Raw genomic sequence first — 13716 nt, forward strand, 5'->3', positions numbered from 1 at the left:
GATTTCATAGACAATGGAATGCAGGTACCGGTGTTGAGCACTGAATGCTATATATATCAGGTATGCCTCATAAAGAAAACAGATGGAAGGTTTGCGCCCTACAGTGGTAAAATAAAAAGGATTCTGTCCGTCCATTCGCACATTGTCAATCTATACCACAACAAACATATCCCAATAAGTCCAAGGAAACGAAGAAATCCAAGCACGCTCTTTGCAGCAGGGTAGCGGAATCCAATGGCTGAAACTAGATCAAGCTCTTCCAACCAGCATCCTTGACCTTCTTTACAAGACGCTTGACTTCTTGCGAACGCGCGCGAGTCGTGATCAAAAGAGTGTCGGGCATGTCGACGACGACAAGATCGTCAACACCCAAACAGGCGACCAGGCGTCCTGATCCGGGGACGATGATACCGCCAGCAACTTGTTCGGTGAGAACTGAAGACCGTTGTCAGCGTATAATTAATGTTATGAATGAGTATGCGAGAGCGTACCGAGGCTAGTATCGCCGAGAACACGAGATTGGTTGGATTCGGCGGGAAGGAGATCTGCCAAAGAAGAAAAGTCCCCAACATCGTCCCAACCTAGACGGACAGGCTCAGTACATAATCTCATGACCAACCTACACGCGTCGACGTACCGAATGTAGCTGGCACGACGGCAACTCTTCCCTCAGCTGCAGCAGGCTCTGCCACCGCATTATCGATGGGGATCTTCTCTAACCCTGGCCATATCTCCTCCAAAGCCTTAGCCCTAAGGCTCTCGTCATCCCAAACCTTTGCAATATTCGTTAGACCCTCCTCCATCTCCGGCAAGTATTGCTTGAGGAGCTTCATAAGGAAAGCAGCTTTCACGACGAACATTCCGGCATTCCAACGGTAATTTCCAGTGTTGATGTATGCCGCTGCTGTCCTTGCATCAGGCTTCTCTTTGAACGAGGAAACGATCCTCGCATTGGGAGCCTCATCCACCTCAAGCCTCTCCCCGAGACGAATGTAACCAAAGCCAGTGGATGGATGTGCGGGGGCTATACCGATGGTGACTAGGTAATCCTTCTTCGCCACCTCGACGGCCTCTGAGACCGCGCTAAGGAAGGCGTCGTCACCGGAGATCATATGGTCCGCTGCGAAACTACCAATAACAGCATTGGGATCACGGCGGACAAGGATGGCTGCGGCCAGACCGATGGCGGCCATAGAATCTTTCGGTCCCGGCTCGCAGAAGAGGTTGTGGGGAAGGAGGTCGGGAAGCTGCGCTGCAATGCTCTTCATGTGGCCTGAGCCGGCGACAATGGTAGTCCGAGCGGGGGAAGTGAGAGGGAGGAGACGGTCCCATGTCGCCTGGATAAGACTGCGCCCTTGAAGTGTAACGTCCAGGAGGAACTTAGGGTGGTTCTCGCGCGAGAGCGGCCAAAGACGGGTCCCGGCGCCACCAGCGGGAATGACGACGTAAAAGCCAGGTATTTCACGGATAGGACCGTTAAATGGTTGAGAGGCATTATTACCTAAGGGGGAGGGGGCATGTATGGATGCAGGGGTAGCAGCGGAGGGTATCGTTGACGGGGAGAGGAAGGGAGACCTGGCACGAAGCTGAGGGGAGCCGGGAACGGGTGTCACGAAGCCCGGCGTCGTAAAGCCTGGCGTCGTGAGTCCTCGGGATACATTTTGATTCTGTGGTGGGCCATGAGTACAATTTACGAGCGAGCAGAAGGATCGGAAAAGTATGAAGATAGTGTCATTTCACAATGCAGCCGTCTTCTAGGACGACGAGCTCTTTCTATGCCCGCCAAATTAACGTGTGTGATCACGTGACATTTACAGCACGATCATGGTTATCTTTGGATGCAAGAGGATAGTCAGGAGGTCGGTGAACGTGTGTTTATATGGAGGAGGAAGACTCCTCCTACCCGAGAGCAGACCGACCAAGACATATTGCCACGTAGTGATGAAGTATGCAGCAAATACGTGCCGCCTGCGACGAACATCCCGATGGTCCGAGATGACCTCTTTCGATGACCCGACGCGAAAAATGCGAATGGAAACCCTCACCTGCTGCTGTTGCATCCCGTCCCGCACCTGGCGTTCCAGAGAATGATTCGCCTGCCTGAGTTCCGTGCACTCCTGACGAAGTTCCGCAATCTCTGCGGTCTAGTAAACGTACCACTTAGAATTGGTTCATGACTATACTAATACTGAGCTCATTGGCGTACCGACTTCTGCACTACATCCATTATCTGCTTAAACATGTCCTCCACTCCAAAAGCGCTGGCAGTTGACACGCTAACCGGTTTCTGGGCCGCATCTTCCTGGGCCTGCCCAGGTATGACCTTGCGAGCTGCAGAAGCGATTGTCGAGGCCATTTCAAGGACAAGACACGAGTGAGGTGTTACGATGGGTGACTACCGTAGATAAGAGGGAAAAGGAGTGGATTGGGGTTGGAATGCTGGTGGACGTTTTTATAGACGATGAAAGCGGCGGTTGAGAGTCTCGAAGGGACAACCGCGGATTTTGTCGCGCCGCGTAGATCGAACGCCACACACATCGCTGTGGCGGACAATTGTGAGATAACTTGACACAGCCGACGACTGTGGGCTGGAGGACCGAGACAGAACGGTTCGTGAAACCGTGCGCTGCAGTTTCCTACATGCAAGTCTCACACCAATGTTAGGGATCAATCGATGTGCTCTGGACTAGTCTTGATTGCATACATGCCGCTGTATACAAAGACAGATTCCAGGATGATACAGAGGGCGAGTACTACATGTATACATAGGCAATACATCAAAGAACACTAAACCTACTTTTGATACAACAACTACAGCAGCGACTTGCTCATATACGGACCATCGAGCTCATATCCAAGCCGTCGATAATAGTCCCGAGTTCCAACACCTGCAACCCGGTTCCATTTCTATCAGCGTCTGTGGCGGCGACATTGAGGTTACAAGGCGGGTGTATGACGACATACCAGAGATAACAGCGAGCTTGACGCTTCCATGCTCCTCCCTCGCTATCCGCTCTGCCTCCTCCATCAACAACGTTCCAAAGCCCTGATGCTGGAACTTCGTAGGATCCCTTCCATGCACCGGTACTGCCGTCCCATACACATGCAACTCTCTCACTATACTCGTGCCACCCCAATCTTCATCCTCTTCCTCATCCGTCTTGCCAGTCCGCCTCGGCCGTACAAGCTCTGGCCGGAAAGTTCCCTCCTCGGAACACTTGCGTAGACGCAGAAGTCCGATGAGGATATCGCGTTCGGGGTCTTCGTAGGAGAGGAAGGTTTCCCAGCCGCCGTTGGCGGTGTAATCTCGTCGGAGGAGCTCAACGGATTCTGGGCGGACTTTATGGTGGATTTCGTGTATCTAGTGGCGAAAAAGCGATCAAGACGGGCCAATTTAGAGCCAAATACGGTGGGGAAAGACGTACGCCAACTTCGCGGAACCGAACATCCCTGCACTCTGCTCCGAAGTCCTTCATCCGATTCAAAGCTAATTCACGGAGGTTACCCGAATTCTCACACCCAGATGTTACGAGCGGCAGTGGAATATCTCTGGATGAGGATGGTGAGCAATTGAAATTCAAGATATGACGAAGAAGCTATTACCTTTGTACCCTGTATACTCTCGTCCATGGTGGTACGAGTGCCAATATTCTCGCCACCACATCCACCAAGACATTCGGAGTATAATTCTTATATCTCCCCGTCCTCCAAAGTTCATAAAGCCCTGTCCCCCTAATCACCAAGGTCGGATATATCTTCAGTCCATCACTCCTGAACGCAGGATTTTCGAAATACTCCTTGAACCCCTCCAGATCCCGTTCTACACCCATGTTAGGCAGATCAGGCATCATGTGCGCCACGACCTTGAATCCTGCATCTTTCGCTAGGTGGAAAGACTCGGAGACGGCACGAACAGTGTGGCCGCGATTGGTGTCACGGGCAACATCTTCGTAAACTGATTGGACCCCGATTTCTAGACGTGTGCATCCGTAGCGGAGCATTTGCGAGAGGTGAGGTTTGAGGCAGTAATCCGGTCGGGTCTCGATTGTGATACCGATAGCCTTCGATTTACTTTGCTCCGAATATCTGAATAACTGTACATGAGAAAAGAGTTCATCGTTTTAACCGAAAGTAGGGCGACGTACCTAACGGCCTCATCGACGTCCGTCCCTGTAAATCCTGACAGTGCGTTATGCAACTGCGCCACGAACTTGCTTCGATACTCTTCGGGCATACTCATGAATGTACCGCCCATGATGATGAACTCGACCTGAATACAGTCCTCAGAACGCGAACTTCCTCGTGACACGAATCTGCTCACCTTGTCAACACTGTGGCCCAACGCCTTCAGCTGCTCCACCCGTCCTCTCGTCTGTTCATAAGGATCGTAACGCGCTCGGATGGCACGCATACTGGTTGGTTCGTAACCTGTATAACTCTGTGTGCTGTAGTCGAAGTCTGAGTCGGGGCCACCTGGACAATAGCTATATACGTACACGAACAAAATGAATAGGACAAACGGATAGATGGGATGGATCGACATACACACATATGTTTCCGGTCATTGCAATATGTGGACACCGATGTGGCTTGCACATTACTGCGACTACAGCAATCTGAACAAATCGATGTTGGTAGTCAGCTTTCCTTGTTCCTTCCTCACTCTCCTTTTACACGAGCAAGGGCCCAGCCTGAAAACTATGGACGGAAGGAGGAGTAGATGATATTGCAGAGAGGAACGCACCCCACTAGCCGTCCGAATTGGTCTCGCCTTCAACTTCGGCAACAACGCCTTCTTATACTCGTCCGGGATCGCACTGATGATGTCGACCAGGCGCGGCACCCCTCCATACCCATGCTTCTTCGACATCTTCGCTCGCAACTCATTTAGCGATACTGAAGTGTTGGAATCATGGGCTTTAATGAGTTCCGAAGCAATTCCGGAGGTAACACGGAGGAGTTGTTCGGCCTGTGAAGGGCCTGGTATTGAGGAAATGTGGTGGTTCGAAGGATAATTGAGTGAGGTATGATTGAGACAATGAGCATGGACGTAGTATTCGTGAACGAGGAGATAGACGTACCTTCTACCCTTGTTTTCTGTACCATAGTATTGGACGCTGGGTGGAAGAGGATACAGGAGTACTGCTTGCAATGTTTTCACCGGTGGCGAACTCAAGATTGTACTTCAGTGTACACGGAGAGAGCCTGATATAAGAACAATAACGGTCAAGCTTGAGCTAGGTGATATAGCAGGGTAGATCGATAGAAAACAAGACAAGCGGATGCGGAGAAGGCAAGCAAATATTTGCTTGCAATGAAATTCAGCGGCTCGCCACTCGTGGGAATAGATTGGCCGTGAGACGACTCTATTGGAGTAACTTTGTGCGCCGTGCAGTTGGGAAAGTCATGTGCACAAGTGCAACCTGAGTATTGTGTGGCGCCCACGCATGAGTGGCGAACATTCTTCCTTGAATCTTTGCAAGCTCTCACGAAACTCTCACTCAAAAACTCAACTTAGAGATACCGCAGTATAAGTTATGTGACCATGAACGTTCTATAACAGCCGCAAAATACGGGGATGCGTAGGCGGACGAATCTCACCGGCCCGAGTTGAGGTCACTTCCCTTGAAGCTCGAAGGACGTTCCCGGGGCGGTCTCTGTCATACCATCAACAGCGTATAGGCAGACGCCAGTCGTAAGGTCCGCCCCGACCCCCGAAAATATTGTCATCGTATAAGCGTACCTTCAGATTATTTTCACTCGTTTGACGAAGGCTATGAAGATATCTGTGTTATACCTCGTCTTGACACAGCCCCACCACTCACGACGCAGGCAGCGCAACGAACAAGTTTAATAGCGGCTGGTCTGACAAGCTCAAAAGCTGACGGTATGCGCCAAGAGCAATGTATCGATCTGCATACAAATGTCAAAATAAAATAAGATGTGCAAAAATCTAAGAGCAAGAAAAGGCATCACACGTCGAGCGTTATGACGGTGAAGAGCAATAATTCACGGATAGATTGATTGCTCACCAAGTTCATCAGCACCGTTCCTTTGCTGACGACCGTCCAAAATAGTATTGGACGCATACTGTGATGCCCCTGAACAGAATTGGCCTGGTCAAGAGCACTGTTACACTGTACATCCAGAGTCAGCGATGAAAGATGAACTTAGTACCACAGCTACCGTGGCATTGGGCTTTTAGCGCGCCAGATCGCCGTATTACTATGGGATGAAGCTTGAAGCGCAGTCAAGGGCGGAATTGCATCGCCCAATATAACCTAGCCGGCACAAACATACAGTTATGTTCGTGAGAAGGGGCTTGATTTGGTACCAAGTGGAAAACAGATCGGAAGCGGTAAGAGATGTGGACTTCTCGTGAGCTGAGTGTATTCTTTGTCGAAGAACGACGCAACGGCATCTTTCTCATGGTAGCTGAAGAGACTCACCTAGCGTTACAACGATGAGCTTCGGCTCATCACCACTCCCACTCCACGCTCACATTGGACTTGTAACCCTTAAATCTGTATATTTCTTTCGGCTTTTCAGTGCGCTGCGAGGATATAGCGTGCCGCACGGAGCACTGCACCCGAGTATGTCGCTGGATCTCGCTGGAATCAAGACGGCCGACAAGAGACAAGGAGCGCCGAGTGAGAGACTGATAAGTAAAGCCTAGCTGCTGATATCCATACAAAGCATAGGGCGTCGACGAGAAGGTGAGCAGTGACGGAGCCCCGCAGAGACTATCGTTATGACAGGAGAAACGAACGTTGGATTCAGGTCGCAAACGGGTACGGAACCAGCCTTAGCCCGACAGTGCGGTTTCTGATGCCAGAAAAACATTCAAGGATAAACCGCGATCATCCTTCATAATGACAAGTTATTCAGAGGGTGAAAAGGAGTGATGATACCTGTTTACTGTAAGTCGTCTAAGACTGACTGAATAATTGTCCAGCGATCCCAAGGTTTACGACTAGCCTCGGGTAAAGCCCGCCGTGACAGGATAAAACGGACGAGCCGGTTAGAACAGCCAGCGTTTCATGGAGCATGAAGGCGCAAAATGAGCTAAAATAATCATGGAGACTTTCGGGGCTCGAGGTACGGACTCGGGGAGGCATTCGGGTTGAAGCGCTGAAGATGTTGTTGCCGATCTTTGTATTTCCAATTCTGCGAATGAGCGTGAGACCTACCTACCTAATTTAACGTACCAAATATTCGGAAGTTTCAAATTTGGCCTGACGTGGAGAATTGCTAGTAGTCGCGCGAGGACGCCCCTCATCCCCAAACAACTCCTAGACTTCGGGGACAAACGACTTCTATATTCATCAAGAACGGCCGCCCTCCAAACGTTCTCGCTGGCCAGTTATGCCCCCACCGACAGCAGCTGATTCGTGGCTCACTGCACGCCGCTTCGGTATCGTCATAGATGCAGGCTCGTCCGGCTCGCGTCTGCAAATCTACAGCTGGAGAGACCCGCGCGTTGCGAGAGATGAAGGGGGGCAGAAGGTGGCCTATAACCTCCCAAAGGTTGAGAAGGGAACCCAGGATGCAGACGAATGGGTAAGTAAAGTGGAACCCGGTGCGTGACCTCTCGCCACACCAAATGGTTAAAGTATATTGACCCATTCTATGCACACACCCACATAATATGTAGGCCTCTCTTCATTTGCTGAGAACCCCGATGGGGTAGCATCCTATCTCAGGCCGCTGCTCGAACACGCACGTTCTCATATCCCGCCGTCACTTCACTCCGAGACGCCCCTCTTTCTCCTCGCCACTGCGGGCATGCGTCTCCTTTCACCGGAGCATCAGGCTTCTGTACTGCAGTCAACATGTCAATTTCTAAAATTTCACTCCGAATTTCGCATTGACGACCCGTCTGTCGTGGGTCCTTGTGGCTCAAGCGTTCGCATCATCACGGGAGAGGAGGAGGGACTGTTTGGATGGATTGCGGTCAACTACCTGATGGATGGCTTCGGTCGTTCCGACGATGATCGCACTACCTATGGCTTCCTTGACATGGGAGGTGCCTCGACTCAGATCGCATTCGAACCTAGCCCAGAGGAGCGGGAGAAGGCCGGTAATCTCATAGACGTGCGACTACGGCTGCTCGGAGGAGAGGAGATTCGCCATTCGGTCTTTGTCACTACCTGGCTTGGATACGGCACAAACCAGGCCCGCGAACGATATGTTGCGCAAGCTATCGACGCCTATGAAATGACGAGACCCACTCCGTCACACGGCGAACCTTCTGACGTTGAACTCATTGAGGATCCTTGTCTTCCGAAGGACCTGACACTGACAGAACAGCCAATCCACGTCGGTCCTTCCACTTCTCACACCCGCAAACCTCACACTCTGGTTGGCACTGGCTCGTTCAGTCAGTGCCTGAGCGAAGTTACCCCATTGCTCAACAAGACGGTTCCTTGTCCCGATTCTCCGTGCTTGTTCAATGGCGTCCACGTTCCTCCTATCGACTTCTCTGTCTCACATTTCATAGGAGTCTCCGAGTATTGGTACTCCTCCGAGCATATTTTTGGCTTGGGTGGAGCATACGACTTCGTCCAATACGAGCGGGCCGCCCAGGAGTACTGTGGCAAACCTTGGTCAGAGGTTCTGCGAATGCACGAGGAGTCGAAGGAGAAGGGACATCTTGGGGGTGACGGAGAGGTACAAGAGAAGGGAGAGGTCGTCGGCTTGGACAAGTGGGGTGACAAGGTTGAGATCTCGCGGCTTGAGATGCAATGTTTCAAAGCCGCGTGGATCGTTAACGTCCTCCACGATGGTCTCGGCATGCCTCGCATCGTAGATCCTGGTGGCAATCACTCGACACACGGTGACGATCTGAAGAAGCAGGCGGAACAGAAGGGCTTAGGGCGGCCGACTTTCCAGTCCATGGACACAGTCGGCGACATTGCGATAAGCTGGACACTTGGCAAGATGGTGCTCGAGGCAAGCAGAGAGGTGCCGCCTCTATTTGTGGACGACAAACCGATTGTCGACCCGATAGAAGACATCCCTGATCTTGACCACTCCCTTATTCAACCCATACGCCCGCCTTTCATCGATGTGATTGAGGACCACCTATCGCCCCATCTCCCGCCATCTCTCACTCGAGAGTCGTTAGGTTTCTCGCTCATCGGATTCTTGTTTTATCTTATCATCGTTCTCTTCGTCCTCTCCGTGGCGTACCGCCTCCGGCATCATCTCCGAGTCTGCTTAGGTCGTTTATCACGATTGTCTCACAAACGAGACCACGATCTGACGGCCTATTCGCTCGAGGAGGGGCAGTTCTTGAACGGGAACGGCAAGTACCCTTCACCCTACTCCTCTCGCCCGTCCTCGCCCACGTCGCGTAAATGGCTCCGTTCCTTACGGAAATATAATCCTTTCTGGCGTAGTCGGCCACCGACGCTCAATACGACGTGGTCGAGGCCGCCTGTTCGACACATGCAAACGTCGCCTGCGGGCTTCTCTCCATCGCGCGGCATGACATACCCTCCAGCTACTCCGCCCAACGGCTACACGGTGCAAGGTCCAAATTCGGTGACACCTTCGCCCACGACGGCCACATTCAACGACGTCTTTTCGAAGCCGAACAGCGATGGTATGGGGGTCGCTTCGCTCTCGTCCTACTCTCGATCGCGTAACTCTTCCACCATCAGCCTCTCGACGCTCGTTCCTCGTGGCACCATCTCTCGGACAGCTAGCGCAATGCATCTGAATGGTATGGCTCGTGATGACTAAAATAGGTATCGTTTATGATTGTTAGCATCTCCTCTTACTTATACCGCGTTACACTGTACGACCTCATGTCCCTTACTTTTTCCCCACATGTCTTAGACTTTCCATGGTCACCTTCGCCTTGTGCTATATTCTTTTACCTTACGTTTTCACGACTGTTCACTATCACTCACGCGGATTTTCTGCGGAGCAGTCTGCTATGGATTCTGAATGTTCTCATATGGATACTTACCCTTGATTTATCTATAACATATGCTCCACGCAACGCAGTAGATATGTTTCATTGACTCTGACCCCACCCTACAGTCCATGCATATTTATACACAATTTTTTCTTTTCCGACGACGTGATATTGAACCCTTCGACCGGGCAAAAACTTGATGCGCTAGAGGTTGCGAGCAGATCAAGCCCAACCTCGGTGTCAAAGATAGCTCAATGGCCAAAAAGGAGTTTTGTGAGCACACAAGGCCCTCGTTCTGAGCAAAATGCGGCCAGGGCGTCTACACGCTATATCCAAACATACGCCACGAGTGGCATCTGTGCGTCTGAAAACTCTCATTCATGCTTCATCTTTACACCGAGGAACAAAGAACGAACAACCGTTCTGAGGAAGAGCAGGAATATGCATATGCAGCACTGGCCGTACAAAGCACAGCACCCGTTCGAACGATTCCATACGTGTTGTTTCGACCTCCATGAAGTTTGCGTGTCCTAATGCGAATGGTGAATGTAAAGTCACCGACGACACGGCTGCTCTCGAGGACGCATTCGTGCCTTCGCAAGTCTGATAGCGACCCGCGTTCATAATGAAAAGCATGCGCTTCACTCTGGATCTATCAGATACGAACGGTTCTGGTCCTTGGGAGTTGACACAGCCTGGCGAATGGGATGGGCTTCCACCCAGCGTCTCATCGGGCACGGGCACGGGCACGGTGGGCTCCAACTACTTCCAACTACCGCCATCCGAAGAGTAGATAACGAAAGCGATGGCCTAACCCGCTCAATGGCTCTGTCAAATCCAGAAGCTCAGGCTCAAGCTCCACCCGCAGGCTTCATCTCGTCAATCCGCCCACGCAGAAGCTAGGGACAGGATATGGCCTTCCGAGGATTGCTGGAGCGAGTCGGTTTCGAGTTTCGTTCACGGTGTGTAGCACATGGGCCCGAAGTCTTGATGATCGTTTCGTGAGAGAGAGGTTCTCAGGAGATGCCATAGGTGTCAGGGAGAGTCTGTACCGTTTGTAGGTTGAGATTGCCGTAACGTCAAGATTGGAGAGGTAGGATTTGGAAAGTATGGTTAGAATGGCTCGGTCTCGTATACGGCGATAACTCGAGGGTGTGTGGTTGGTAGGTGGAAGGGTCTTTACCAAGATCCTCTGGCCAAGACTCCAGATTCGCGGTACCCCGGTATGTTGCTAGGGAAGTGAGATGAGCGCACAAGGATTGTGACAAGGTGCATGAAAAATTGCAGGTCACGAGGTGTATATTCTTGCCACAGCGTACAATCGATCCTCCACCATCTTGAGCCCTCGTACACCACACCGTCTGCCGAGAAGCCACCAACGTGTTCCAAGATAAACCATACAAGGCTCGCTGTTCTTGACAATCACTCATGGAAGACTGAGCGCGCCGCACTAGCACGCGGCCCGTATTGCGTATGACCACAAGCTACGCAATAGAAAACGTACCGTCATGACATTATGCAGCAATCGTACAACGAGTTCGAATAGGAAGCAACTATTGACGAGCGGGACGGAGCGTCTGCTTCGACCGCGTCCGACTGAGGACCTGCGGCTGAGATATGGCGGCTGCAGTCCCCGAGCTTCGCTCTGGGCCCAATCCCCTCGTCCGGCGACCCAGCTCTCGAATGTGCCGCACCGTCTTGACCATGTCAGTCTCTTCTGCATCCTCAGCAGCCAGCTCGTGCAACGACTCCTCTTCTGCTGGATCGAGTAGCTCGACCGACCGTCGTTTTCCATGGCGCCAGAGCAATAGCTGCAGGAGCGCTTCATGTTGGAGGACCAGCATGCAATAATCAAGCTTGTCGTTCTCATGCAGGTCTCTGTACTTGGGCAATCGCTGGGGCGGTGAATCGTTCTAGAGTAACATTAAGTTGAGAAGTATAGTTAAGAGTGGCAAGGGGCAACTCACAGAATCACTGTTGGACACAGAGGTGATAGATGTAGTCGCCTGGGATAGAGTTTGGGGGAGGTCAGGCTATGCGGCAGACATTTAGCAACATAGCGTCGCAAATCCTGGAAGTTGACTGACCTCTAGGTCGTCTGGAAGGTCGGAGAGAACGGATGAGGCCCTTGACGATGGATTACGAACTGTCGCACTATCGCTTGCAGCCTCCTGCAGAACGTATGTTAGCTGCCGCTCAGCAAGCTGACAAAACTAGCAGAGTTTACCGCAAATACATCGCCATCATCTTTGTCGCCAGAGCTGGTATCCGTTTCCTGAACGTTCGTACCTTGAGGCATGAGCCAGCGCCGCAAGACTTTCCCCAGCTGGTCAAATTCTTTGGCACTGAGGTCACCGATTCCACCAGACTGGGTGCGCAGATTTTGACGCGACTTCTGGTTCATGAAGTCCTTGTGGCGTTGACGTGCTGGTTCATACACGTCATCGATAATGGCGCGCATGACAGGTTTGACGTAGGCAAACTGTTCTCGGATTCCGAGCTCACAGAACGAATTGGGAGAAGGAGGTGATTCAGCGGGGGCGGGGCTTTCTTCGTGGTCAATATCCACTGTTGGGCCGTCCCCTTCCACGTCATCCTCGTTCAAGTCCGTATTGCTTTCGAACTGGCCGAGCTATTTCGATCGTCAAATCTTGAGGTTCGATTGCACAACCAACTGCCACATACCTTGCACGTAAAGAATTCGTTCTGGTCCTGACTATAAAACATGTCCCTATCGGCCAGGAGCTCGATGTCGTCCATAAATTTGATCTTGTATTTCGGCCTCCGTTGTCGTTCAGTCGGGCCGACGTACTCCAAAATCTTGGCTGGCCAGTATTCTGTTGTAGCGGTGTGTTCTCTCTTTACTCGCGCGAATACAAGCTCCCTCCCGATAAGGAAGCTGGGATCAGGCCCAAAGTCTGCAATTCATCGATTAGCCATAGAAGCTGAGGTAGTATTAGGACATACCTTTGACTGGGGATCGAGAGGCGGAGACAGAGTCCTGGCTCGAGGTATGTGGCACAGGTTGACTGCTCGGAAGACTAGTAGAGACAAAACAAGGAAGACCATCATTTTCTGCCTCGTCTGCCTCGACCATCAGGTCAAGAGCGATCTGGAAGCGGTCTTGGAGGGCGGTCTTCGGCTTCTTGGCCGGCGGTCCCCGCTCACCACTAAGATCGCGAAAAGTAGAGGAAGTGAAGCGCGGGTGGCCTTGAACTGTCATGGAGAGGATAGTGCTTTCATTGGGTCTCCCAATAATCATATCCTCGGCAGGATGGGATGGTGTAAACCGGATAAGTCGTACGCGTGTTGGCCCCTTATTTAAACTTCCACTGCGAAGCTGCGCAACGTTATTAACTCGGGATATCACGACACAACGTTGATATCCTTACCTCCGCAGGCCACCAGTAAGTCTCAGTCTCATCAGTTCCGGCAACATCTCCATGTCCATTGACCTTCACCCACACCAGTTCCCCGCTGATGTTGGCTAGAATGTCCCGCCGTTCCCGTTCGGTAATTGTGGGGCGTGTCATCGATGTGGGTGCGAGTTGAGGCGAAAGCATATCCACAAATTCGATGCTATCACTAGAGGTGTTTCCGGAGAATGTGCGAGATAATGATGCAGCTTTCATCACGGAGGACTTCGGTGTGGGTCGCGAGCGACGTGGTGGTGTGTCTGGTTCAGGAGAACTGGAGACTTGACGCTTGATGGCTTGTCGCGCATTATTTGCGGCTGAGCGTCCAGTTCGGACGAAGTTACTTGTTTCTGGAGACGATATAGTGGGTGCCAT

The 13716-nt window shown here is 51.7% G+C and overlaps 4 protein-coding genes across 4 annotated transcripts; 1 reads left to right on the plus strand and 3 right to left on the minus strand.

The window, feature by feature from the left end:
- Positions 1–244: 244 nt before the first annotated feature.
- On the minus strand, positions 245–1613 carry STEHIDRAFT_50858 (uncharacterized protein; the record flags this gene model as incomplete). Its single annotated transcript, XM_007300352.1, has 3 exons — positions 245–435; positions 492–581; positions 638–1613. Coding segments are annotated over 3 exons (1257 nt in total), but the record flags the coding sequence as incomplete, so codon positions are not given.
- Positions 1614–2689: 1076 nt separating this feature from the next.
- STEHIDRAFT_118863 (histone acetyltransferase ELP3) lies at positions 2690–5273 on the minus strand. The gene is made up of 9 exons (XM_007300818.1): positions 5082–5273; positions 4745–4980; positions 4546–4616; positions 4322–4484; positions 4146–4270; positions 3604–4086; positions 3426–3549; positions 2965–3361; positions 2690–2888 (listed from the first exon to the last, which is right to left on the minus strand). The coding sequence occupies exons 1-9, from the start codon at positions 5104–5106 to the stop codon at positions 2812–2814; spliced, it is 1701 nt and encodes a 566-aa protein (XP_007300880.1). The 5' UTR covers positions 5107–5273; the 3' UTR covers positions 2690–2811.
- A 2092-nt stretch (positions 5274–7365) lies between these two features.
- STEHIDRAFT_42442 (nucleoside phosphatase GDA1/CD39) lies at positions 7366–8973 on the plus strand (the record flags this gene model as incomplete). Its single annotated transcript, XM_007300304.1, has 2 exons — positions 7366–7579; positions 7655–8973. Coding segments are annotated over 2 exons (1533 nt in total), but the record flags the coding sequence as incomplete, so codon positions are not given.
- Positions 8974–11478: 2505 nt separating this feature from the next.
- STEHIDRAFT_153589 (uncharacterized protein) lies at positions 11479–13716 on the minus strand (the record flags this gene model as incomplete). The annotated part of the gene is made up of 7 exons (XM_007300819.1): positions 11479–11838; positions 11893–11958; positions 12013–12096; positions 12153–12557; positions 12611–12843; positions 12893–13265; positions 13318–13716. The coding sequence occupies 7 exons, from the start codon at positions 13714–13716 to the stop codon at positions 11479–11481; spliced, it is 1920 nt and encodes a 639-aa protein (XP_007300881.1).

The sequence above is a fragment of the Stereum hirsutum genome (assembly GCF_000264905.1).
Source record: "Stereum hirsutum FP-91666 SS1 unplaced genomic scaffold STEHIscaffold_3, whole genome shotgun sequence".
NCBI classification, from domain to species: domain Eukaryota; kingdom Fungi; phylum Basidiomycota; class Agaricomycetes; order Russulales; family Stereaceae; genus Stereum; species Stereum hirsutum.

What these genes read in the sequence shown, in the direction of transcription:
- STEHIDRAFT_118863 (XM_007300818.1), bottom strand. Translation starts at nt 5,106, where the DNA reads ATGGTACAGAAAACAAGGGTAGAAG. An exon ending in TGGGCCACAGTGTTGACAAG is followed by an intron (nt 4,271 to 4,321) that starts GTGAGCAGATTC and finishes GACTGTATTCAG; the next exon opens with GTCGAGTTCATCATCATGGG. An exon ending in GACGTCGATGAGGCCGTTAG is followed by an intron (nt 4,087 to 4,145) that starts GTACGTCGCCCT and finishes ACAGTTATTCAG; the next exon opens with ATATTCGGAGCAAAGTAAAT.